Raw genomic sequence first — 27,698 nt, 5'->3', positions numbered from 1 at the left:
ACATATCGCGCGCATCATCGGATATCCGAATGACACGCACACGCTTGTTTTTGCAACCATAACAACGATTGTTATGTTTTGAAACAGTACGGAGAGAGAGGAGTAAAGTAACAACACATAGACAGAGAGGAGTAAAATAACAACACATGTCCCATTAAATCTGTCTATCTGCCACACATCCAAATTAACATGGGCAGGCTCCAATCACTCTATGCGCATTATTCAATGATAAATTAGCTTGGTAGCCACTCACAAAAAGGCATGCCGCAAGACGAGACGTTGCTGAAAGTGCCAGTTGAGAAGGCAGTCGTAAGAGACGGCGTATCCAATGACGATTGTATGGATGGTGCTAAACCAAATTCGAGTTACTTTTCCCTTGGAAATGAAAAGAGCGTCGTGGAAATGCCAGCTTTACCTGCCTGGATGATCAACACACCTATGCACAGCAAGCTACCAATGATCGATGCACCGAAGGGCAAGTACGTACTTTTTACAACAGGACTTTGCGAAAAGGTACAGTCTTTCCATTTTAATAATAATTTTATTTTATTTTAATAATATTGATATGTAGGCCTTGGGAATAGACCTAGGCCTAGGCCTATAGCCTAGTTAGAAAAATTGATACAAAAATAATCAATTAAAATAAATAACTGGTCAGATATTACTTATTTGCGCACAAATTTGATAACATCGTTTGCAGAGACAACGAATACGAATGCGTACTTTTTTTTACCGAGGTTAGTAAATCCGCTTAGACATAGGCCTAGGCCTAGGCCTAATATGAATGCGATACGATGCAAAATGTCAATGGAAAAACACACGGACATATTTCTTGAGACTGCATAAGTAATGCAATATTTAACAAACAAATTTAAAGAAAGCCAGCAAGATAGGTCTTAAAGCAACCAAGATTAATTAAACTTGATTTTCTAAGTGGCTAAGTCTCAGAATACGGATGATTAAAGTGCTAGTTGATTACATTACATCATTTTCGTGCGTCATTCTTCGACAATTATCCTGATATTTAATCAAAACATGTATCAGTCACACGTTTAATTTTAATCCGATATAACCAATATATGTTTGGAATTAGCCCCTATATAAAATGGGAATGCATAATAAACGACCGTAAAATGGGAATATACTAAAAAGAGAATGAATGAAATATAGGCCTAAATAGAAATGCACAAAATTGTAATGCACAAACGGCAAATCCATAAAATGGTAATGCCTAAAATGGGAATGTCTAAAAAAGGGAATACCTAAAATGAGAATAGACAAAATGGGAATGCATAAAATGGGAATGCATAAAATAGGAATGCATAAAATGGGAATACCTAAAAGGAGAATACATCAAGTTAAGTCAAATCAAATCTTTATTTATTCACGAAACAACATTAACATTTTAACAGTTGCTTTTTATTATCGTCGTGAGTGAGAAATCTTATGAACTTAAACAAAGAAGATTAAAAACAATAAAAAAAGTACAAGCACTATACAACATGAAGATGCACAATTAAGTTTATTTACTTATTACGATGTCTAAATACATTAAGATAAAGTGTAATTGCAAAAGACAAGATTTACTGTTGGATAAGATCACCAGTAGGGCAAGGCATACAATTGGAGTTGATGTGTCGGTTCTTGATTTTAAATATGAATCAAGTGTTCTCTCCCTGGTTTGGTATACTTATACTTAATTTACTCATGGAAAAAACATCTGAATCATAAATATTAAATTTTTGTATATTATTGACCTTTTTTTCTGTAATATAATACATTTTACATTTTACCTTCAACAAAGATTTTTGCTGCGTAGCGTCTATTCATTATCCTGCACAGCAATTTTACTTACTGTCACGCTTCATTGTCAGAACCGAAGGTTCATCGTTTTTCTACAAAAATTGGCCTAAGACGACCTAGACAAAGTTTACGGCTTTCGCTCTCTCTGAGGGTGAAATAAATTATTGCAGGCGACGTAGATTTTACACTGCATAATATTTGGAAAACTATAAACAATCGATTTGTGTCCGTAGGGTGAGAGCCATGCGTTGTGCCATATAAGACTGCTCGCAGCACTCATTTTCACATTTCTAGTCTAATTGTAGGCCTATATTCACTACGAATTAGACCAGTAAAGATGAATTTGAATTATAAAAAAGTGGATCCTGCATTACCAACATTTGTAAATTGTCTACTATTATTAGTTCCCCTTTAACAAACACAACAAAATAATACAATTATTTTGTAAAGGATTTAACACTCTGCAATGCCAAGCGCCAATATAATTTGGCTCAAAAAGATGAAAAAAAAAAACAAACTTTAAACAACTTCATAATTTTGTCTTAATTTCTAGATTGACTGTACACCCAGTGATTTAGATTTTGATGCGAGTCCTCAAACGATCTCAGTCCAGTACAAAAGCCTGCATGATCCCCATCTGAAGTGGCACTATACTCGATCTGCTGTATACAAACGACTCGTTAAAAATGGATTCATTACATCTGACGGAAAGGTAACGGCATATTACCGTAATTAGAATGCCAGGATTAGGTTTAAGCCTTAAACTCACACTATCAAACTATGTTGAAAAATAAATATGATGTGCCTAAATATGGTAGTAATATACTCAAATAAGGTAGTGACAGGAGCATGTCCATATGGGCACACCACATTTTTTTTTTCACATAGAGTTTGATAAGTGTAAAAAGAGCTTTAAAATCCACGCAAATCTAAAAAAATGTAGTATTACTTGCCTTACTAAAAAGGCTAAATATAATTTCTAGTTAGACAAACATTATTGACAAAACATATATGTAACCAAAAAGCGGATGGTTGTCAGTTTAAAAACTATTTACAAATTAAAGTACATAAATGAAATAGGAAAATGGAATACAAACACAACATTATAGGTACAAAAAATATAGAAATAGATTTTATTTTTCAAAAAAAATAAAGTACGATGTTTAATTTTAAATAGTATCATAATGGGTATAATTTACATTTATTATGTATAATTATATGTTATCATTAATTACAAAAACAACGTTCTTTTCCGCATCCAATAGCTCCACCGATCATACTGCTCAAGCATAATTTAATATTAGGTTTATTATTAATAATACACGCTATATAATTTTAAACGAATTAATATTTACAAAAGTATAATCTTATATAGGTATTATGCACATTAAAAGAATTCAACGAGTACCATCAGTATTTGAAACAGATCCGACTATCCAAAATAAAACAAGATCGCAAACGCACGGTAAGTACGGCCCTATTTTCTTATTCGCGCAAAGTAAAATCGTCATTTTATGCGCATGCGTAAGCCTACATATCTACATCTATAGTAGCAGAACCATTTTTGGTTCTTCAATGACGTTCCCGAGTTCATCGTCTGTTTTTTTCAGGTCCGATTACCCGGTTACCAAATTATTATTAATACAGTTCGCTCAAACAGTAAATTAAAAGGAACGTTTACGTAAACAATTATGATAATTGGATGAAGGAAACCCATCCGTAAACGCACATGTATGCATTATAAAACGTATAATCTTTGTCGACAAAAACTTTAATAGTCTGTTATCTGTACATTGTTTACATTTCAGTTTTAAATATAGGCCGGCCTGATGCCATTCACATAAAACTAATCTTAAATACTTGAATGTAAATATTCTACGACGAGAATAAAAGTTCTATCCAACACTCCCAAAGTTCCCATGCATATCCCGGATGCAGCTATACGGTTCATATTATTCGATAACAATATTGATTTATACAGCTTTACATTATATTATTTATAATAATTTCTCTGTTATAAAAATCATAACTAATTATATGTATTCTCATTTTACATTCTTCAGATGGAGGCTAATCAAAAGAAAATAAGAAAAGGAGTGAAAAAATGTGAAAATGAACAAGTCCGAGATATTCGCGCAAAAGAAGCAAAGGAGAGAAAGAAAAACCAAGAGAAGGAGAAAGAAGCTAGGTATTTACATGAAACCATTATTTTCAATATTTTTTTTTAAAGATTATTGCAATAAGCTAAACATCTTCACTTTTCCTTTTTTAGTTACTAATTGTCACCTTTCACACTGGTTTCTGTATTTCTTTAATTTCATTCTATATCAAAAATTAAGTATAACAATTTATATACCATAACCGCGTTCGACGCGCAATATAAGGCATTATGCAGACAAAATAAATTTCTTGTTAGCCAATCGTATATATACATTACTATTTAAAAAAAAAATCACATCGCACAGGCATCTCGCAAAGCATTCAGCAAAGACTCTAGTTAGTACATAATAAATTCCATAAAGCAAAACAAATTCTAAAGTAACATTTCTATGTACTCGATTTTAATTAATATTAAATATTATTAAAAGAATTTAAGTTATTATTAATACTGGCTTTCCCAATTTCGGTCTCCAATTCTCATTTAAATAGGGCTTACTCATCTGAGGTTGAGTTCTGTGTAAACGGAACTTGCATGTGGTGGCTGTTCTATCGGCTCCATATATTCATCGTCTTCCATTGACACATTAGATTCATCATACACTGGTTGCATCACCTGTTCACACGTTGCGTATTCATTTTCGTCGTCAATAATGACTGCAGTTTTCGGTGGTACGCCGTCATACTTATTATCCCGGTGATAGCTAACTCTACACTGTGTCGGTGACATCAGTGAGTTTCCTAGAATCAGTTGAAATAAAACAAATTCGGTTAAAATAATGATCAAAATGTACTGTACGTGAGACTGTACACTTTTACGTACCATGAGAAATTTGATTTATTTGTTATATGAACGAACCAACAGAACAGAGCACCAATATCAGGGTGAATATAGAAAAGTATACAATACAAAAAATTAAAATAATGTCGTTCAAAATGCATTTAAATTGAGAAAGACTAGCCTACGGTTAAACTCATTAAAAAAATATTTGATAAAAGAAATGAATTCTACAATTCTTCTAAAGAAAACACCACCTTTTTACAGTTAACATAGATTAAAAAACATTATAAAGATGTATAAGTAAAAAAAGTAGTAACGACTTCATCTTGAATAGTGTTTGCTGTTTATTAGATTATTATTTTCCCACAATCTTAAACAAAAATAATTCTGATACAATTTCCATTATAAAATATTATAAGAACCATGATTCAACTACGATATTGGTTATTAATATTAATATACCATTTTCTGGACAAAACCATTTCGAAAAAATCTAAAAGAATGTTAAGTGTTTTTGAGTTTTCAACTTTTAAGTCTAGTAACATACTATACTATAAAATTATAATAGTAACTAAAATTAATTTTACCGTTAACAATTGGCTTCTGCGGCGTCGGTGTACGTTTTTGTGCCATGCAGATTGCTAACACTATTAACAGCACGATAAGAATTGCCTGGGCTACAATTACTGATACATATATGTGATCTGAAATATAAAGTTGTTTTTTTGTAGCTATATAAGGATAGTTTCAACCATGTACAGTACATTAAATAAATATTCGACTTCATTTTATTCTGTGCATGGAGATAAAGTAATTCAAAATATTTTCGTAGTTGATTTCTGTTTATGTTATCAGCATTCTAATGTTAGGCCAAACTGTTGTGTGTAAAATGGTAAAGCGGTTCTAGTTAGGTCCCGTAAAAATAATTGGTCTAGCTATAAATCTACTCTTGTAATTCTTACCATTGCATGGTGCCATTTCGAGTGGGGTAGCCGTCCCCATATTTCCAGTGTTGGTTTTTGCTGTTGATAGGGTTATTTCAGATTGACATAATATTCCAACACGTGTATGCCCTAATCCCCAAATTACATCAGAACATCTAATGTCATACCAATAACTGTCATTAGTGTTCAAATAAACTCCGGCACAAGCTTTCGTTTTAACTGATGGTTCACCTATATTCCAATTACTATATTCAAATGGTTCTTTCAAACCGTCCCACTTCCAGTCATCTTCCTTGCTGTTTCTACGAAGACCAATGAACATTTTCATATCAGGATAACTTTCTTTGAGATAGTATCCCAAAATTATCTGCACGCGAACATCAGGAATAGCTGCTAAATTGGTTCCATTATCTTTACAAGCCGTTCGTGCATCATTCCATGTGTATTCTGTAATTCCATCTACGACTACTGGAAATGAATCCGAAGTACTAGAAGAAAAACTGAAACTTCTGTAGTCAGTGTATTCATCCTGCAGAATGACCTTATAGCAGCTGGTGTCAAGACGAAATCCGTCACACTCGGTTTCTGAAAAAAAAAAAAAAGAAGATAAGATAAAGATGATTTTTGCATGTATCGTATTAATAGCTAAGCCTACAAAAAATGTGTAGCTAGTGTTTTAAAGCTAAGATTATCTTACCAACGTCAGTATATTTGCTAGTATATACGCAGAACTCAGCACAGAATTACGATATTGCCTACTGTATTCTTGTTAACATAGCTTTCTGCATGGAGAAATTATTATTTCACTAACTCGATTCTGAGATGAACTCAATCTTATTACATAGAACGTAACAGATCCGTAGGTTCAAATACAAACGTTTAGGCCTAACTACTATCACTTTAAAATGTCAATCTTATTGATATTGTAGACAGTTCTTGTTGTATTGTAATCTCTTCAATCAATCTTACCAATAGCAGCAATGCTAATCTTGATAACCATAAGAAAAATAGAACTCGTAAACACAAGAATATCCATTCTGTGTAGTCTCAAAGAGAATGGTCGCAGTGCCTATTTGTTTTCTGTTCCAAACTGTAGTTAGGTTTGTTCTTTTCTACTTCCCCGTTTCATCAGTTGTCAACCAACAATTAATAGCAATATGGGTTTACTTTTACGGAAACAATATAAAACGCCGACATAATGACCTTATGTCACTACCGGTGTAATACGGATATAGATATAGAATATGCCAATGTGAGGCATAATAACAGTTACGTAATATCTACTTTCTATTCTTGTAAAACCATAATGGCTGTAAACAATATCTCTTTAAACACTCGTTAAAACTGAATTATTTTTTTGAAACTTTCCAAAATAACAAAAAGAACTAGATAAAAGGAAAGGACAAAAAGAACTAGACGTGACAATAGCTTTAGGGCTATTGTTTTTTTAGGATAGGGTGACTCAAATCAAATTAAAAACTGTGCACAAAATGCAGTATGGAAATATACGTAGCATCATATCTTAGTAATAATTTTATAAAGGATGGGAACCAACATGCACATAGTACCCGACACAGTTATTTTAATGTTGTTCCACCAATCTCTTCTAATGTTATAGATGGCACATTTTATGCTTCAGAATTTAAAGAATGGAACAAATTACCAAGTACGATAAAAAGTACTGAGATTGTAAATGCATTCAGAAAATTAGTTAAAAACAATCTCGCATCAAACCGGCATAGTAGGCCTATCTAAACTTAATTTAGTTTTACTTCTTTTTAAACTTCTTTTAACTCAAGGACTCCATCCAATGGAAAAAAACCAGAGTTATTGTTTTTCTTATCCGATCATGGTCGAAATCACATTTCCTCACCCTTTTTATATCTTATCAATTTTTAATGGTGTTTTAATATTTAAAAAATATTTTAAACATTGTTTTATACGGTTTTAGATGTTTTAAAATATTTGTTATCATTGTTTTATGTGTTGTTTTTGAATACTGTTTTATTCATGAACCTTTTTACTTGTTTTAAGTGATTTCGATCAAATAAATGAATGAATGAACGTTCTGTGAATACGGTAACTAAAGTACTCAAGAATGGGAATTATTCATTATTGGAAGCACAGACAACAGCGAAAAATGATAACTGGTGCATTGTTACACAAATATCTATTTACATTCTTGCTGGTGTTTTTTTTCTTCAAAAGATTCAATGCCATGCTCAGTCTGGAAAAATTACGATGTATCCGACTTGAAGAAAAACTTCGTTTGAAACAAAAACATAAGACGACTTGTATGCGAATAGTTCAAGAAAAAGTCAATGGGTTAAAGGCTCAACAGGCCATGGAGGTATGTTTGTTATCTGATAATAAATTCTAAAATCAAAACTTTTTATAATAGGAGTTATTATTTATTTAGTATTCGATTCTCGGTATTGAATCTAGATTTCTCCAATATCATAGGAAAATTCCGTAATCACATGTTTCTTTTAACAAAGAGGAATTAAATACCGGACTAGTACATATGGGCTCTCCTGTGAAATTCCTGGAGAATGTTTACAAAATTTCCTTCACACTACGCGAACCTGGTAACAACTTGTTATTATATATGATATATGACTATACATAGTCAAGTGGAAAAAGTCACTCACAAATAAAGACTAAACAGTAAATGTATCTTCATGTTCATAACTGTTTTAATAGGAAAAGAAGCGTAAAGCTACATTGCTCAGAAAAAGAAGTCTGGATGACAAGAAACGAGCGGAAAAGTTGGAAAAGAACCGTCTTGCTAAGCAGGAAGAAAGAGAGAGAAAGGTAAAAACATCCATCAGTCCATAATTCATTATTTACCAGGAAGTACTGTGATAGCGCCGGGATTTGAACCCGGAGAACCATAGATTGGTAAACAATTATGTTGACCTCAAAGCTATAATGATTCTTTATATTTTAGCTTGAGAAAAAGTGGAATTTACGTGAGCGTCTTCGTGAAATGCATCTACTTCGTGAGATAGCCGAAGAGGAGAAAAGACAACAGCATATGTCCAAAGACATTGCCGAAAGAGATGCTACTGTTGAACAAGCTCGGGCTCGTCAAAGAGGTTAATATAATTTTAATCTGTTTTTCTCCCATCATATTGTTATTTTAAGCGCTTGTGACAATCTGTTGATTGTTAAAAGCGCTTTATAAATTATTACATTTCAAACTACGTCCTTCAATCATTACTAACGTCTTGAGTTACGACAATAAAGTGTCTTTTTTTGCATTATTTCCCAGCTATTTTCTATAAGATCAAAGAGAGAAGAGCAAATGAAATAAAAGAAAAAGAAGAGCTAGTGTCAAAACGATTAGATGTAAAGTTAAAGAAAGTACAGGAAAGATTCCAGAAACGTTCTCAACCTAAAAAAAGTAAGCAATATTAGGTATCAGACGTACTTTTGTTCGATTCAGTATACAAAACGTTGATACTTTAACGATTCTGCCATGGATAAATCCATTAAGTGTGATCGTAATGCAGGCACCATCAAACAAGGTGTCTGGCATGATTATAAACTTGGATCTCGAGAGTAGAACCCAGCAGTGAAAGTCAACGACAACTAGAATATGTATTCGTCAATGACGACCACGTGTCTTAAAAAAAGACGGCTCCAAGAACAGGAACAGTAATACCCATTTCGCAATTCTATACTTTTGAAGGAGTTTTCTTATGCATGGTCCCTCCTCCACTTTATTGATTTTCTCTCGGTTATTGATGTTGCCTTTATGTAGGACGATGTTAAATTAGCCGGTATATTATAGAACATATATTATGCAATATCAGTTATTTTCTTATCCGATATTATTATTATTAGCCAGAACAAACGCCGCGAATTCTTCACGAAGATGTCGATTTTCTAGTTCTTGGAGTTTAGAAAGAACTCTTACGTCTCCTGACCACCTTAACCCATGTGATGATTCTTGGATTAAGAAATTAAAGGTAATTGAATGGCTTTACTACTTACTAAACCTACAATTATAGTCAACTGCTTGGTTATAAATATCAAATAAAATGACACATTGCTAGGTTATATTTAGAGAGTCGGCGTTCACATACGACTCTTGTCAAACAGCTGGCTTGCAAAAAAAAACATTGACTGCCTCGTTTCCAAATACGTTATGTCAACGAGGCAATGTGTGGTGAAAGGACACAAGAAACTGTAGGTAGTTTTTTTCTCTCTAGAAAATAATACCGTACGAGAATCGGTTGCAGAATTAGTTAAGCAGTTTCCAATGTGGGACGGGAACGCGTTTTATTTTCATTGTACATGTTTATCTATGTTTCTTACTAGGAAATAGAAGATACAAAGTCAGACACTGTAACCGAAACGCATGATAAGGGATTAACCGAGAATTCAGAACCGTCAACACGTGAAAATCCACAAAAAGTATCTACACATAGTTTGAGGTTCAATGAATCCGTTCATTCAACTAAAAATTCTTTAGATAGTTCACTCAACGAAATGGTATCGAATGAGGAAGATGGTAAATTGATTCTTGCCTGTCTATTTATTTACAATACATGAAACCCTAATAAAACCTGACATTATTGAATTTTAGAGAATGTTTCTTGTTTTTAATGAGTGAGCCAGTCACTATATTTATACCAAATTCAGAGGGGGAACGACTGATAACCACTCGGTTACTCATATGTTTAAGACAGTGGAGCCGTAATCCGGCAATGGTTCTGGTGGTAGAACGAACCTTGGATAAGGACTACAAACTCAAGTGTGCTTTAAAGAACCTAATGCATCTTTTTAGACGGGTAGGGAGTTACCCCGGTGTACTCGTGAACAGATGGGGGGAGAGATCGCTTGGAAAATGCCAAGAGAGATTAAGCATGTGTAGTTGAAAAATTAACATGTTGCATGTTTTTTTAGATAATATGCCTACGTTTGATATTGAACCAAGAAGTGTTGATTCGCTTGCAAAAGGACTAATTTGTAATATCTTACAAGACGTAGCGGAAGAGGAAGGGTATGATGGGTATTACTTAAGCCCGCGGTCCTCACAAGGTGGAAGTGAGAACAATATTAATAAGAGGTAATATTAAAGAAAACATGTCTATAAAGATATTGAGGTATGATGCTTACGCTCAACTGCAATCTGGTTTCTGCTTATCGCATGAGGGTTGTTTAGGATGTTTTTGATTGTCGTAACTTGGACTTCATTTTTATCATAAATGAAGCACTATTTTCAGCAGTTTCATAGACAACTAGATCTATCTAAATCGCGTCATTACCCACTGCATGCCCCAAGATAAAATTCCATATTAAGATTGTAAATAAACCAGCGCAAACTACAGTTATTTGCGGAATTGCGTTGTTGATATTTTAAAATACTAAAAAAATGACTCGTTAATTTGAAGCGCTTGCCACAAAGGTTTCCCTACACTGGTTTTATATAAGATTTTTGAACAAAACATCCGTATTATATGCTTTAAAACATTGTGATAAAACTAGAAATAATTGGGGTCTTCAAACGGCTTGCAACTACTTTCCATTCGACAAAATGTTGTCATATACGTGCATACACTTATTAGTATACTATTATTTTAGATCTAGTGATGTGGTTGATGCAATTGGAGGATCAGACGGGGAGGTAATTTACATTGAATAGATTGTATACATAAACATAACAAAAAAAAAACAATTGTATACAAAAATTAAGTTATTGCCAAAAGATTATTAAAGCAAATATAAAAATAATAAATTAACATTGATTTTTGTAATATATTTTAGGATGATTGGTATACAGCGGCAAATAACATCGTAGGGCAAGCGATTGATAGTGCTATTGAGTACCTTGAGAATAACCTAAATCTAGAAACACCAATGACGCAACCCGAAGAAACTGTTTCTGTGGCACAGGATAACATTCGACGTCAAAGTATTGTTTTATCTTCTGTACTCAATATGATGGACGATACTAGTTTAGATCTGCACTACGTTTCTTCTTCAGAAGAAGATGTCACCGATTGTGAGGATGAGGAAGAAGATATTATTGGTATAATTGACAATACAGTATGTGATTTTTTTTTGCAAAATAGATTAATGCATTTTCATACTGAATAAAAGACATTTGATCTTTGACTGATATGTTAGTAGTTAGTAAAATCGTTTATTACTGGTTTTAGATTCTGATTATACCTATATCCTAATTCGTTTTGCCTAACTATACCTCAATCTTTCACTTTTTAAAACCTATTTTATATAACGTACATTAAACTGATATTTCAAACTTTTTCTAATAGGCGTCGTCTACAAATGGAGATGGAGACTGGCAGGCACAGGAAGCAACGGAACAATTTCCTGTTCCACCAAATATTAACGCCATTAGCTCTCGCCGAAGATCAGTCAACGAAGCAATATTGGCACCAGAAACTCTTCGTGGGTTTCATGAATTAGAAGAAGAAAGAGCTACATCTTCTGAAGGTGCTTTACGATTAGGAGGCAGAAGAATGTCATTTAATGAACGAAATGTTCAAAGACGCCACACTGTACCAGATATAGTTCCTGTTTTCAATGATATCCAATTAAATATTGACCAGAACACAGTCGACTCTAACTTGGCAGCAATATCTGTCAAACCTAACAATTCTTATCAAATGGCACATAAACCACTTGAACGAAACTCTTTCCGAGATGTTTTCAAACCTGACATGACGAATTGTAAAGGTACTGCTGAATGCCTTCGTGGAGTTTTGACACAACAGCTGTCTCAACGCAGAGCATCTCTTAGATCAGGAGATATTCAAGAAGCACATAATATTTTGGTTGAACAGTCTGAGGAAGAACTACATCATGAGGAGAATGTTATGACGGTTGATGATGTCGGGGGTTTCTGTTATTTGCCAAAGAGGAGAACGTATTACCAACAACACCAGCTTGAAGATGTATCTGAAAATGTAACGGAGGAACTAGAAGAGGAAGAAGAAATGAATGACGAGAATCTCGATATGTTTGCTGACCAAATGGTTAGTGACGTTCTAAAGAGAGTCCAATGTGATTTACCAGCTACACAGGTTGATAATAACGAACGTTCCGACGTTAAACTAGGTGAAGATGGTGTATTGGATACGACCCATCGTGTACACGCTGAAATCATTACCGAAACTGATGAGTCTCCGGGGGTCGTAATTAGTACAGTTTCAAAACGTTCTAAGAACGTTGATGACGTTGAATGGTATAATGAATGGCTTCCGGGTACAAATAACTTGCAAGGAGGAAAATCATCAGGGAGCAGAACTAGTAAAAAAACCAAATCAAAAGAGTCAACAAAATCCAAAGCGTCAAAAAGTAGCGTACAAAGACGGAAGTCGGCCACTAGTCATCATAGTAAACGTAGCAACAGTGCAAAATCATTTAAGGAGGCATTGCGAAGAAACGGTGGTAAGACGCGCGTAGTGGCATCGGAACCATTACGACCAACAGTATTAATATCTGATGCATCTTCTTCATCGATCAATTCACGAACAAGACGCAGGTCGGAAAGTTTCCTCTCTCGATTCGTGTCATCCGTAAAAGACTTTTTTACTTCCAGTAGACATAAGACATCTGACGATAATAATTTAGTAGCAACTGAAACTAAAGAAGGTCACTCTAGTATGCAGACTGATCGTAGAGTCAAGTCATTGGACACTATCGAAACAACAAACCATGATTCTCTTAAAAACGAAAGGACACAATCTATGCATCTTGGTTCGGACACGGAAAACATGTTAGATGTTCAACATACTAATAAGGTATCGAAATAGTTACATTTATTAATACAGTAGTACATTATATTTAAACGTTGTACAAACACAATCGAGGTATAATGTAGTTAGGTAGTTATTAATACTACTGCGTAATTAAAGACGTAGAAAGCAGTGGTAGTCATTGGGTTGAACTCTCAATCAATTTAATCTTTAATAACGTTTTGTCATCATTTAGGCTATATCAGAACTGTCTACAAAAAACGTATCAACAGAATCACACAAGTCGTCTCATAACATAATTGATGACAGAAAAAAAATGTCAGTATCGTCTAAGATAGAAAACGGAGAAATTACTCAATTATCTTCTGAAATAACTAAGAAAGAGACGAAAGACACAGTAGAATCCACTTATCAAAGAAACGAGTGTTCGAAAACTTCACTTAAATCTGGTACTAAAAATGAAATTACTACAGATGAGATCGATGCAATCCGTAATGCATTACAGCCAGGAGCACAAGTGGAGACTAATAAACCAACGGAGACGCCACCAGTGTCAGCAACAAGATTGCACAGAGAGGTCAGTAAAACAAACCTTCAAAATAATACAAGAACGCTTTATTTGGTTTTGTATTGCTTATACTAAACTGATTACTCTTTTACAACAACAAAACTTAATACATAATTGTGTTTACATTAATTACAGGAGAGTCATCAGGAAGAAAATATTCCATCACTGAAACATTCTGCTGAAAGGAAAGCAGTTGAACCGAGACCACCTTCCAAAAAAGTAAATGTGTTTGTTATGTTTGTCATTGTTCATGTCTATAACAAAGCATTATTTAATTGAAAAATAACGAGTTCGGGACTGCTTTGGTCACCTTAAGCTCTGTCTACACTATCAAACTTTATGTGACAACAAATGTGATGTGCCATTATATGGACATGATGATGTCATATATCACTACCATATTCACTACCATATTTAGGCACAATTTTTAGGCAAACTAGTTTGATAGTGTAGACAGAGCTTTACATTGATGTAGAACCCATCACTGTTTTATGAAGAACCAGCTCTAATTACTAGGTGCCTGTGGCCGTATTCATCAATCACACTTAAGTGAGATATTTCCATTAAATCAAGAAAATATTAAGGGTTTCACTTAAGTGGTATTCACAAAGTGTTTAAGGTTAATAGTCAGGTGGCTTAGCGACTAAAACGTTACACGGTGGACAAAAGCACCAAATTTGGCATGAGGCTTCTTTTAGACGTACTAATTGATTTTTGCCTAGGAGCCACCCCGCTCAGCTTCCGATTTTCCAAGATGGCGGCCAAAATCCAAAATGGCTGCCAGTAAATTGGTATATCATATATCTCTGGCTGTAAAAGTTACAAATAGACAAATAATGTACTGAATAAAGAATTTCTGTGGTCAGTAAAACCGATTCAGGAAATATTATATAAAGTGAGTTCCAAAATGGCGCCCAAAAATAAAAATGGTAGCCATTGAAATTGAAATACATATAATTGTATACAAAGTCACAAATAGTCCATTTCCTAATAATTATAATTTAGTCTGCAAATCAGAAGGAAAGTGCAAGCATTGCATTTTATGAATTTTTTAACCATGCTAGTTATAAAAACCCATGTTATCAAATTTCTAAAGTTTTTCCTTGACCTTTGACCTCAATTTGAATATTTTAATCCAATTGAAAACAAAATAACCATATCTCCGCAACGCTTGCCTTAAATTAAATATTTTTAGTGTCAAATTCTTTGGAAGATGCATATTAATATTCTTCCTAATGGAAACATTTGTCAAAAAATGGCCGGAAGTATGATTTTTGGTATTTTTGACCTTTGACCTACATGTCATATAACTTGGTAACTAACAGTTGGACAAACTTTAAATAGGTCTCAAAGTAATCAGAAGATATATGTTTCTATTCAGTCTAATACAAACTTTTCCAAGAAAATGACCCAGATTCTTGTTATTGACCTTTGACCTGTACTGGTAGTACACATTTCTATATCTCGAAAACTAGTGGTCGTAAAAGTTTTTTTATGAGAAATTGTTAGAAAAATATATATTTATATGTTTTATAATAAAACAGTTTCTATAAAAATGTAAAAGAATCCTAATTATGATAACTAAATTTGTAATTTCTTAATATCCAATAGTATTTGTTATGTATTAAAATGTGTTATATTTGCTGATTTTAGGCACTTAACGTAAATTTATCTGAACTATGGATATTTAATGTAATTGTTTTTTTTTAATATAAAGAAAATGTAATTATCTATCAAATAAGACCATTTAAAAAATATTCTGACAAAAACTTAGTTAGTTAGAGGTAAAAAGTGTACTTTTACTTATGTGAACAGCGCCCTCAATCTTTATTTTCCCCAAAATACCACATTGTATGTGGTTTCAGAATCTGAACTGGTTATAACTTTTTTTTATCGATTTTTTTTACAGTTACTTGTAATTTACATACCACCTCTACCATTTACTACAGTTACTTCATTTACATTTACTTCTGCCGTCCACAGATATTGTATGTGATTTCCTAGTTTACTGGCAGCCATTTTGGATTTTTCCCACCATCTTTGCAACGAGTGACCTATATTATGTACCATGTCTAAAATATGTTTCAATGACCATGATTAGGCCTACTCCATGTTTTCCAACTTCGTTTGATACCTATATGCGATTTCTGCAACCAGAATGATATTCCAGTTTAGGCTACTGGCAGCCATGTTGGATTTTGGCCACTATCTTAACAACGAATGACCCATGTCATGCAACATGTCTAAAATATGATTCAATGACCATGAATACTTATGTTTTGATAGTTCATTTGCCTATATGCAACTTCTGCAACAAATGAAATGTGATTTTTCAATTTATTGGCGGCCATTTTGGATTTTGGCCGCCATCTTGAAAAATAAATTACGACCAGAGTGGCTCCTAGGCAAAAATCAATTGGTAGGTCCCAACGAAGCTCCATGCCAAATTTGGCGCTTTTGTCCAATGTGTAACGATTTCCTCATTTTTTGTTGTTAAGCCACCTGACTATAAGGGAAACCCTTAACGTGGTCTATTTTGCCATCAAGGTCCCTTAAAAGTTCTCTTATTTCTATTCGTACCTTGGTTTTGCTGACGAGTGCTAAGTAAATTTTAAGGGTAAGATTTCCCTTAGCCTAAGTGAGATTGATGAATACGGCCACTGGTATTTTGCAGAAGAATAACAAGGTCATATACATGGCTGCAGTCGCGTGCTCAAGTTTAAATTTAGTGTTTCCCGACCGACCAACCGAGCGACAGGGAGATGTAGACTAAAAATACGTTTAAACTGAATATGTCTACGCCTCCTGGTAATGATTGAGAGTCAAAAAGTGATGATTTTAATGAATCTCTTTCTTTTTTTTTTTATCAGCGTGAACATCCATCTTCCTCTTCATTACGACGACCTGTTACCAAAAACTCATCACACAGAAAAGTTAGATCAGAAGTTGGTGTGAATAAATCTACAAAGTCTCTAAGTAGTTGTCAGAAAAGTGTATCCAGCATTAAAAAAGGACACAAATCTGATACCTATACGTCATCAGCTGCCGAGATATACTCTGGAAAGTCTAAATCTAATAATACCAGTAGATCTACGCTACAGAACAGTCATAGAAATAAAATATCCGGTAACATTTCACATTCAGCCATGGTAAGTGCGAAATCAAGCGTGGACGCAAACAGATTCTCCGCTGCAAATTCGACTAAAGTCAATGCTTCAACAAAAGCGTCAAAGACAAGTCATGAGTCTATCCCAATGAATGTATCAGATAAGCGTTACACTACATCAGCATCTAAGAAGGCTAGTGAATCAATACATAGCATAAATCAGAGCCAGCTTTCATCATCCATCAAAATACAAAAACTATCTTCTACGATCGCGGTTGAACCTAATGTAGAGCAAGAAGTTAAAAAAGGGCGCGATTCGCAAAGACAATCGTCACAAATCCAAAGTGTAGGCTCTCGCCAAAGTTCAAGCAAGGTATCCAAAAAAGGAAGTGGAACGGTAAGCGTAAAATCTAGTAGTTCAGTCAACCACTTAAGAAAATCAAGTAGCAAACGAAAAAGCAGTACTGCACAGTCTAGAAGTTCATCAACGCACAGCGAAACTAACACATCTAACCTTGTAGACACAATGGCAAAAGAAGAAGCGAGTGTTATCGAACATAAGATAGGTTCGTCACAAAGCTGCCAGTCTACAAAGAGTCAAAATTCCTCTCAGAGTGATGGTAGCAGAGATCTTAATGGCAAAAGATCTTCCCAAGATAAAGTTGACCAATCTTTTTCGAAAACATCTTGCCACTCTGCGAAGAGTTACAGCAAGACTAGAAAATGTTCACAAAGTAACAACGATGAGAAAAAAGATGGTATCATTAAAACACCTTCAAGTTGTCAGTCTGTAAAGAGCAATATTCAGATCATCGGCGATACGGTTAAGATCAAAACACCTTCCCAAACATCACAGCAGAATGACAAGCGTTCAGAAAATGTAGACAAAACACCTTCTAAAAATGAAGTAAAGATTTCAATCGATGCACCTGTCTTATCGTCAACTAGCTGTCATAAGAAAAGCAAGTGCGTGCTTAGTACGGCTTCATCTAAAACACTTTCACAGTGTACCGAAAATCAGAAACCGGACAAGAAGACATCCTCTAAAACCAGTTCATCGTTAACAGATTGTCAATCTGCGAATATCAAAGATAATATTGTGCAATCTCGAACATCGTCAGAGTGTGGCAATAATGAAAGAAGCCAAGATGTTTCTAAAGATGTTATGAACACCGCTAACAAAGATTGTGTAAAAAGTATGACAGAACTAGATGAACAAAACGTTAATATTAACCCCGCGCAACAGATTTCATCAACATCACAGGAGGACAATGTAGAAGCAGTTGCCGCCGACGAAAAGTTTCCGAAGGATACGGAAAACGTCGAAGAGTGTATAATGCAACAAGCCAGCATTGAATTGAAATCCTCATCATCTGGTCGGTTACTGAGTCGCCCGCAGTCTGATCAAAACCGTTTGCGACCTGTAAATGAAGAGGATATTATCGCGACATCGGATCTACGATCTACAGGTAGTAACCTGCCAGAGATATCTCGGCCAAGCTCGGCAGAAATAGTATTAAATACATCGACTTTCGATTGCAAATTAGAGACACCTGAAGAGCAGTTGGAGCGGCCAAAAAGCCCAGAACCTCCAGTCGTTGACAAGGAATAACTCTAAATCATTGCAAAAAGACATTATCAAATGAATTGTAAACTCAAAAGTAATGATTAAACTTATACAGAAAGAACCTTGTTTAGTCTTAACTTAATTTCGTGTACTTCGAATACTGTAAACAAATGATAGGTTGGTTGTTTACATTGTGATAACAATTTAGCTCATCTAGTGTGTGCTTTAAAATACTGTAGCTATTTCGAATACCAATCTTTTACACCTTTTATCTTATGTCAATGTTACTCGTTCCAACTGGAGAATCAGTAGTAGCCTTAGTAGAGCAGTTAATGACATGAGCTGTGCATTTTATTACCAAAGCATGAAACTTGGCACAAAGTTTCTATAATGTATATAGATTCAAAATATCGGGGGGTGCCAAGTGTCCAACGTCCGGTATGGCGGCCATCTTGATTTCAAAATGGCCACCATAAAAACAAAAAATGTTCATATCTTGGCAACTATACACATTAGAGACTTAATTCTGGTCTCAAATTGTTCACAAACTATATATTTCTATTTGCTCTAATGAAACTTTTCGTCCAAAAATGATCGGAAATGACGTTTCTTTCAGTTTGACCTTTGACCTCGTATTTGTATATCTCTGTAACTACTGGTCATTTTCAATCGATTTTGGTGTCATTTTGTTCAGAATAAATACATTTATATTTGTAGTAATGAAATATTTTCACATAAAATGACCGGAAATACAATTTATGACCTTTGACATTTAATTATTGATTTTTAATTATGTGAATATACTGTATGTGGTTTTTGGTGGTCTTAAATGCACCTAATTTTGAACTTTGACGTGATAGGCGTAATTATATTAAATGATTAATGTACTTAAATTGTATATTGTACATAAAATTGGTAAACATTGTGCTTGGTGGTACCATTAATAGTTCAATGATGTTGGCACCTTCTGATTCGCTAAAAGTTTTAATAGTTTGACATACATACATACATGTTATGGAATACCGTCAAACCTCGAAAAGGTGATAGTATGAGCTTCTTTTCGAGATAGACTGTATTTGAATGTCAAATGAATAGTATGATGATCGTGTTTATATCAATATATTATTAATGACCTTACAAAGAACCCTTTATATTTCAACAATCAAGCCTCAGTTATTCTACAATTTAGTGTTTTCCAAGTGGCTGGTAGGCCTATTTTGATTGCATCTTTTTTTTGTAGGCCTATGCTTCCTCGGTAATATGGTCCTACCCCTCCTTCTTTGTCTGTAGATGGTCTTATACCCCATTCTTTGTCTGTGGATGGTCTTATAACCCCCTTCCTTGTCTGTGGATAGTCTTATACCCGCTTCTTTGTCTGTGGATGGTCTTATACCCGCTTCTTTGTCTGTGGATGGTCTTATACCCCTTTCTTTGTCTGTGGATGGTCTTATACCCGCTTCTTTGTCTGTGGATGATCTTACACCCCTTTCTTTGTATGTAGATGATCTTACACCCCTTCTTTGTCTGTGGATGGTCCTACACTCCCTTCTTTGTATGTGGATGGTCCTACACCCCCTTCTTTGTCTGTGGATAGTCCTACACCCCCTTCTTTGTCTATGGATGGTCTTATACCCCCTTCTTTGTCTATGGATGGTCTTATACCCCCTTCTTTGTCTGTGGATGGTCTTGAACCCCTTTCTTTGTCTGTGGACGGTCTTATACCCCTTTGTTTGTCTGTTGATGGTGTTAAACCCCTTTCTTTGTCTGTTGATGGTATTACACCCCTTTCTTTGTTTGTGGATGGTCTTACACCCCTTCTTTGTCTGTGGATGGTCTTACACCTCCTTCTTTCTCTGTGGATGGTCTTATACCCCCTTCTTTGTCTGTGGATGGTCTTATACCCCCTTCTTTGTCTGTAGATGGTCTTATAATCCATTCTTTGTGTGTGGATGGTCTTACACCCCCTTCTTTGTCTGTGGGTGGTCTTACATCCCCTTCTTTGTCTGTGGATTGTCCGACACCCCCTTCTTTGTCTGTGGATGGTCCTACATCACCTTCTTTGTCTGTGGATGGTCTTATACCCCCTTCTTTGTCTGTAAGTGGTCCTATACCCTTTCTTTGTCAGTGGGTGGTCTTACACCCCCTTCTTTGTCTGTGGACGGTCCTACACCCCCTTCTTTGTCTGTGGACGGTCTTACACCCCTTTCTTTGTCTGTGGGCGGTCTTACACCCATTCTGTGCCTGTGGACGGTCTTATATCCCCTTCCTTGTCTGTTGATGGTATTACACCCCTTTCTTTGTCTGTTGATGGTATTACACCCCCTTTTTTGTGTTTGGATGGTCTTACACCCCTTTCTTTCTGTGTGGATGGTCTTACACCCCTTCTTTGTCTGTGGATGGTCTTACACCCCTTCTTTGTCTGTGGATGGTCTTACACCCCTTCTTTCTCTGTGGATGGCCTTACACCCCTTTCTTTGTCTGTGGACGGTCCTACACCCCTTTCTTCTTTGTCTGTGGATGGTCTTACACCCCCTTCTTTGTCTGTGGATGGTCCTACACCCCCTTCTTTGTCTGTAGATGGCCTTACACCCCTTTCTTTGTGTATGGATGGTCTTATACCCCCTTCTTTGTCTGTGGATGGTCTTACACCCCCTTCTTTGTCTGTGGATGGTCTTACACCCCTTCTTTGTCTGTGGATAGTCTTATACCCCTTCTTTGTCTGTGGATGGTCTTATACCCCCTTCTGTGGATGGTCTTATACCCCCTTCTTTGTCTGTGGATGATCTTACACCCCTTTCTTTGTATGTAGATGATCTTACACCCCTTCTTTGTCTGTGGATGGTCCTACACTCCCTTCTTTGTATGTAGATGGTCCTACACCCCCTTCTTTGTCTGTGGATAGTCCTACACCCCCTTCTTTGTCTATGGATGGTCTTATACCCCCTTCTTTGTCTATGGATGGTCTTATACCCCCTTCTTTGTCTGTGGATGGTCTTGAACCCCTTTCTTTGTCTGTGGACGGTCTTATACCCCTTTTTTTGTCTGTTGATGGTATTAAACCCCTTTCTTTGTCTGTTGATGGTATTACACCCCTTTCTTTGTTTGTGGATGGTCTTACACCCCTTCTTTGTCTGTGGATGGTCTTACACCTCCTTCTTTCTCTGTGGATGGTCTTATACCCCCTTCTTTGTCTGTGGATGGTCTTATACCCCCTTCTTTGTCTGTAGATGGTCTTATAATCCATTCTTTGTGTGTGGATGGTCTTACACCCCCTTCTTTGTCTGTGGGTGGTCTTACATCCCCTTCTTTGTCTGTGGATTGTCCGACACCCCCTTCTTTGTCTGTGGATGGTCCTACATCACCTTCTTTGTCTGTGGATGGTCTTATACATAAAAAAAGATGATGGAGAGAGGACCAAAACTTTTATCTAACGATTGACACATCACAGTTTAGCAAACAAGTCGGCATAGATGAGCTCAGTGATTGCTGTTTCTCAGTGATCTGTCATACTTTACGCCTATCGTATCACATCAAAAGTCAAACATTCAGAATAATAATTCCTGCTCATTTTTGCAGTGTCATTTATTTCGTTAAAAAAAATTAGGTGCATTTATACCAATGTAAACCACATACAGTATGTTCTCATATTATATATGTCAAAGGTTATAAATTGTATTTTCAGTCATTTTATGTGAAAATGTTTCATTACTACAAATATAAATGTCTCTATTCTGAACAAAATGACACCAAAATCGATTGAAAATGATCAGTAGTTACTGAGATATACAGATAAGAGGTCAAAGGTCAAACTGGGAGAAACGTCATTTCCGGTCATTTTTTGACGAAACTTTTCATTAGAGCAAATAGAAATATGTGGTTTGTGAACAATTTAACACCAGAATCAAGTCTCTACTGTTTATAGTTGCCAAGATATGAAGACTTTTTGTTTTTATGGTGGCCATTTTGAAATCAAGATGGCCGCCATACCGGACGTTGGACACTTGGCACCCCCCGATATTTTTAATCTATATACATCAAAGAAACTTTGTGGCAAGTTTCATGCTTTGGTAATAAAGTGCACAACTTGGCTATTTTTATGGCACTAACTGCTCTACTACCTAGTATGGTATGTCACTCCTCAGAGACAGCCGAATACCCTTCTAATGCCACATCAACATCGCGACCAAACTGGTCGGGTATAGACGTGTAGTAAAATAAACACTTGTAATATTGAAGCTCTACAAGAAAACTAGTACCAAGAAAACTTAAACAACTCTCAATTTATTTTAAAATGTATACACAATCATTATTATCATCATGGGCGAATTGTAAAATTAGTTTTTAGGAAATATCAATTAGGACGTCTTGATTTGGGTGGCTTCAGACCATGTAAATTGGATAGAAGTAATCCCTTTTAAAATATCTAGAAACACCCATGTACTGTATATTACGGATATTAGTTTTATCAGCTCAATTTAAAATAATTCAGTTATGCATGTATGTTGAGAAATGGTAGTTAAATGATCTGACACTCCTCTTGTACATTGGCGTTTCACAATAACTTGGGTTTGGTGTACACAATTGCAAAAAACCTAGTGCAGTTTTTGTGATGAGTAAAAGGTACCCCGGGCCACTGTAATGGCTCTACACAGTACCTGGATAAGTTAGCTTTACTGGAGAATTTCAACACGCATCTAGTCCACATAGCACATTAGAGAAATGGTTTATATATCAATCATTTACCAGGTACAGTATATAAATAATAATACCGCTACACCTAGGAATTGTATTCGACCTGTGTGGGTATTTTATCTTAACATTAGTGTTTGGTACTTGATCTAAGATTAACACCGGGTGATAGGTTCCTGATTTTCTATGATACCTGTGCTGGGTGGCTGATTCTGAACAACACCTGTGCTGGGTGGCAGATTCTGAACAACACCTGTGCTGGGTGGCTGATTCTGAACAACACCTGCACTGGGTACCTGAACAACACCTGCGCTGGGTATCTGATCCTTGATTACATCTGGATGAGATGCCTGATTCTGCACTACATTTGCACCAAGTGGCTGACTCTCCACTATACCTGTGCTGGGTGTATGGGCCTGTATACCACCTGCACTGGGTGCCTGAATGTGCACTACACTTGTGATGGGTTGCTGACCCTGTGCTACACCCGCATTGGGTGCCTGTTTCTGCAATACACCTGTTCTGGGTGCTTGGTTCTGCATTACACCTGTGATAGATAGCTGACCCTGTGCTACACCTGCATTGGGTGCCTGTTTCTGCAATACACCTGTTCTGGGTGCTTGGTTCTGCATTACACCTGCGATAGATAGCTGACCCTGTACTACACCTGCATTGGGTGCCTGGGTCTGCAATACACCTGTTCTGGGTGCTTGGTTCTGCATTACACCTGCGATAGATAGCTGACCCTGTACTACACCTGCATTGTGTGCCTGGGTCTGCAATACACCTGCCATGGGTGTCTGGTTCTGCAATACACCTGTTCTGGGTGCTTGGTTCTGCATTACACCTGCGATAGATAGCTGACCCTGTACTACACCTGCATTGGGTGCCTGGGTCTGCAATACACCTGCCATGGGTGTCTGGTTCTGCAATACACCTGTTCTAGGTACTTGGTTCTGCATTACACCTGTAATGAGTGGCTGACTCTGTATTGCACCTGTGCTGGTTGCCTGGACCATCATTACACCTGGGTTAGGTGCCTGGTTCTGCATTATCGCTGAGTTAGGTACCTGGTTTTGTAATGTTGTTATTGGAGATTGCAAGCTAACCACTTGATTTTGTTTGCCACTTTGAATTTGTTTGTGCTTGCTTGGAAGACTTTTCCGTTGCTGCCGAGGCCCTTTAGGTTCAACTTGTGTTGCTTCAGTTTGCAGAATTTTATTAAGAATCTAGGTAGTAATATAAAATACAATAGCATAAATGTAAATGTACATTTCTTGTAATGCTAAAAAAAATTAACCTTTAGTTACAAAAAAATAATTTAAGATTTTGTGCCCTCCAAAAACATGATAATATTAATAATAATAATTTTATTTTTAAATCATTTTTGTGAAGTGAACTACAGTACTGTAAAAATCACATAAAAATCGAAAATACATTTTTACACAAAACCAGTTCTGTACCTTCATTGGGTCATTAGTAGAAGCACTTTTTTTATCTGTACCATGTATGTGTGTTTCCATGTGAATCTTGAGGGCGCTTCTTCTTTTTGCAGCATAGTTACAATGGCTACATTGGAACGGTCTCTCTCCCGTGTGCTTTCGAATATGAACTGTTAAACCTTTCTTATCAACAGATGAGAAGCTGCACCATTGACATTTGAATGGTCTGATGTTGGAATGCTTGGCCATAACATGTTTCTGCAAAGTTAAAAAAACATAAAATTATTTTTTTAAAAAGCTGCTGGTCTATACAAGAAACTGTCCATAAGATGTGCTCTTTTTGGAAACAATAAACCAACACCACATTACTAAGCTAAAAATGAAATCTGCTATTTTTTTTCTGCTATCTTTTTAAAATGTCAGGTACAAATGTCTTTTACAAAGCTTTCTGAAGGATCATATCTATATATTTTAACCTTTGTATGTATATGTGTATGACTATATATAGGAGCTGAAATGGCTGAATGTAACTGTCAAACCTTTAAGTTTTATACATGCAGTGTCATAAAATTACCTTAAGAGTGCTGCCATCGGCACTAGCGTAAGGACAATGATTGCATTTGTAAGGTTTTTCACCAGTGTGTTTCCGCATATGTACCAAAAAGTTGTCTTTTTTCTTTGAGCTGTATCCGCAATGTTCACAAATAAGTGGATTGACAAAATTTTTATGCAATGGCGACTGGAAGTGCCTTTCAAGTTTCTGATTGCTGACATATGACTTTTTACAAACGTTACAGAAAAAGTCGGATTCATGTCTGGCACGGTGTATTTCTAATCGCTTTTCAAATCTTGTCTCATAATCACACTTGTCACACTTGAGTAATTCACATTGTGGCGTATGCATACGTGATGCATGGTATTTTGCACTGCTCTGCGATGCAAACTCCAAACCACATATTTCACAGAGCACAGATTCACCACGGTTGTGTTTCTTGTCAACGTGGGTTGTTAATTCATTTTCGGTTTTGTATCGAGCGTGGCATTGTGCACAGGCAAAATGCTTTTGTCCACGATATTCCTTGTTTAAAAATGGAGATAATATACCTAGGGAATCATTAGTCGGTATGATGGCGTCACTCTTTCTACTTTTACGGAAGTGAATGGCAGTAGGTGTTTCAGAGTCAATGACATGTTGAAAAACAGTAATCTTGGTAGCCTTCGGGTTACACGCTGCAGCAGATTTTGCAATAGCTGAAAGATCAACTTTTGAATGAAGAATAGGATTGAATCCTTGTGTACCACTTTGGATTGACATAGGACTAGTTTGACAATTAATAGTGACTGAGCTGTCCACTGCTTTTGCCGATGAATGACAACTTTTCTGTCCATCATGTTCTATGTTCATTTCCTGTACAACTAAATCTGCCACTACATCTTGTAGCACAATATTGTCTGATGGCTCATTACTACATGTATGTTCGGTATTTTGCTGTGTACTAGTATTAGTAACTGAGGTAATAGATTCATTGAAATCTTGATCAACAGAGTTCACAGAATTTACTTCAGAGTTACTATCCGATGCCGTATTTTCAGGATTAACAGTGTTTAGCTCCAGATAATTTTGGGACTTTTGAGCTTCAGATGACAAGCCTTTCATGAGAACATCAACAACTGTTGCAGCAATGGATGAAACATCCTCCTTTTCTACAATGTGGACATTTTTCATGTGGTGTATTATTTCCTCACGAAATATGCACCTATACTTGCATAACTTGCACCTTAACACCTCAACCTTCAAGTTTTCAATGTTAACTTGTAACCGGCCAAACTCATGTAAATCTTGATTCGAAAGAGTTTGTTTTTGTTGTAATTCAACAATGTTTTCTGGAATTCGTAGTTCAAAATATTCATCTTCTTTGCAACTACCAAAATAGCTAACTTCATCAGATACTTCAGTTGTATCATCTTTTGAAGTCATTGTCCTAAATGTTCAGCCCTAAAAAAAATAGCTAGGCCTACTCCTAGACATAAACGAAGCTGGAAGCTCGGTCGGTTTGGCTTTTTGTTCGCCCGATGTTTAGCTGTTTACCCTTCGCGCTAGGCCTAGTTAACGACGCATGAAGTTCACCAAGTAAAGATATTATAAACACACGTTTTGGCGTTATATTTGATGGTGTTAATGAACAAACCAAACCAGAATAAAATAAAATATTTAAAGAAACCAATTCTCTGTTTTTCAAACTTGAGCGCTTGACCGATAAACCGTGTGTTTACAATAATTTTCGAGCAAGATAAGGGGGCATGAACCACAAAATAACAGCTACAAACTTAAGTACGTACCCCCGCTAGAAAAATAGGCTCTTTTCAGACGTCGGTAGTCTTTGGTGAAAATTAATTTAACTAAAAATGGTATTTTTTGTATATTTAGGCATTTATCATAAAATTAAGGTAAAAATAATACAAATTACATTTGTTCTCTTAAATATACAGTAAAATTAAAATAATATTTTAGTTATAAATGTAAGTAACACAGAGCGACGTCTGGCGAGGTACTGTGACGTCATAAAGTTCGACACAAGAAACCACCCGAAGCAATGATGCGTATAAAGTGTAGCTACCATGGGCGACGATCATAACAGTCGGTGGATAATGAAAGAATTTCATTGACAATTTTTAGAATTAAAGCGCACAAGGTCGGCATATGAAAGAAAGGTAGTTTCACGTGGAATACCCAACAGCGTAGGATTGGTAGGAGTATAGCTTCTGTAGCCCCAGAAACTAAAAAAAGAAGTCCGTAAGTATGCAAGTCATGGCTTACAATACATCATATCATAGATTGTAACATTGTGTTTGATGTAATGTGTAATATCTATTTGTAAATAGAATAGTACATTGATTGATTGATTAG

The 27,698-nt window shown here is 35.8% G+C and overlaps 3 protein-coding genes across 3 annotated transcripts; 1 reads left to right on the top strand and 2 right to left on the bottom strand.

Annotated features, from left to right (window-relative positions):
- Positions 1-99: 99 nt before the first annotated feature.
- Positions 100-18,794, top strand: LOC140054197 (uncharacterized). The gene is made up of 17 exons (XM_072099101.1): positions 100-513; positions 2,357-2,515; positions 3,179-3,268; positions 3,867-3,991; positions 7,894-8,035; positions 8,389-8,499; positions 8,636-8,783; positions 8,960-9,091; positions 9,535-9,659; positions 10,012-10,204; positions 10,600-10,762; positions 11,278-11,320; positions 11,461-11,742; positions 11,973-13,463; positions 13,654-13,995; positions 14,122-14,205; positions 16,857-18,794. Exons 1-17 carry the CDS (start codon positions 262-264, stop codon positions 18,702-18,704), a joined length of 5,730 nt encoding a protein of 1,909 aa, XP_071955202.1. The 5' UTR covers positions 100-261; the 3' UTR covers positions 18,705-18,794.
- LOC140054198 (uncharacterized) lies at positions 2,917-6,826 on the bottom strand. Its single transcript, XM_072099102.1, has 4 exons — positions 6,655-6,826; positions 5,704-6,270; positions 5,329-5,445; positions 2,917-4,701 (listed from the first exon to the last, which is right to left on the bottom strand). The coding sequence occupies exons 1-4, from the start codon at positions 6,719-6,721 to the stop codon at positions 4,460-4,462; spliced, it is 993 nt and encodes a 330-aa protein (XP_071955203.1). The 5' UTR covers positions 6,722-6,826; the 3' UTR covers positions 2,917-4,459.
- A 3,509-nt stretch (positions 18,795-22,303) lies between the features above and the next one.
- Positions 22,304-26,922, bottom strand: LOC140054173 (uncharacterized). Its single transcript, XM_072099066.1, has 3 exons — positions 25,365-26,922; positions 24,812-25,048; positions 22,304-24,577 (listed from the first exon to the last, which is right to left on the bottom strand). The coding sequence occupies exons 1-3, from the start codon at positions 26,766-26,768 to the stop codon at positions 23,504-23,506; spliced, it is 2,715 nt and encodes a 904-aa protein (XP_071955167.1). The 5' UTR covers positions 26,769-26,922; the 3' UTR covers positions 22,304-23,503.
- Between the last annotated feature and the right edge of the window lie 776 nt (positions 26,923-27,698).

This window comes from Antedon mediterranea, chromosome 7 (genome assembly GCF_964355755.1).
Source record: "Antedon mediterranea chromosome 7, ecAntMedi1.1, whole genome shotgun sequence".
Classification (NCBI taxonomy): Eukaryota; Metazoa; Echinodermata; class Crinoidea; order Comatulida; family Antedonidae; genus Antedon; species Antedon mediterranea.
Note: the sequence above shows the minus strand (reverse complement) of the source record. Positions and strands in the feature narration are given on the sequence as shown.

Coding starts and splice junctions, on each gene's coding strand:
- LOC140054197 (XM_072099101.1), top strand. CDS start 262: ATGCCGCAAGACGAGACGTTGCTGAAAGTGCCAGTTGAGAAGGCAGTC. Junction 10,205..10,599: donor GGTATCGAATGAGGAAGATG/GTAAATTGATTC, acceptor ATGTTTTTTTAG/ATAATATGCCTACGTTTGAT. Junction 10,763..11,277: donor GAGAACAATATTAATAAGAG/GTAATATTAAAG, acceptor CTATTATTTTAG/ATCTAGTGATGTGGTTGATG.
- LOC140054198 (XM_072099102.1), bottom strand. CDS start 6,721: ATGGATATTCTTGTGTTTACGAGTTCTATTTTTCTTATGGTTATCAAG. Junction 6,271..6,654: donor GATTAGCATTGCTGCTATTG/GTAAGATTGATT, acceptor TTTTTTTTTCAG/AAACCGAGTGTGACGGATTT. Junction 4,702..5,328: donor GCAGAAGCCAATTGTTAACG/GTAAAATTAATT, acceptor AACTGATTCTAG/GAAACTCACTGATGTCACCG.
- LOC140054173 (XM_072099066.1), bottom strand. CDS start 26,768: ATGACTTCAAAAGATGATACAACTGAAGTATCTGATGAAGTTAGCTAT. Junction 25,049..25,364: donor CCGATGGCAGCACTCTTAAG/GTAATTTTATGA, acceptor TTAACTTTGCAG/AAACATGTTATGGCCAAGCA. Junction 24,578..24,811: donor CTACTAATGACCCAATGAAG/GTACAGAACTGG, acceptor ATTACTACCTAG/ATTCTTAATAAAATTCTGCA.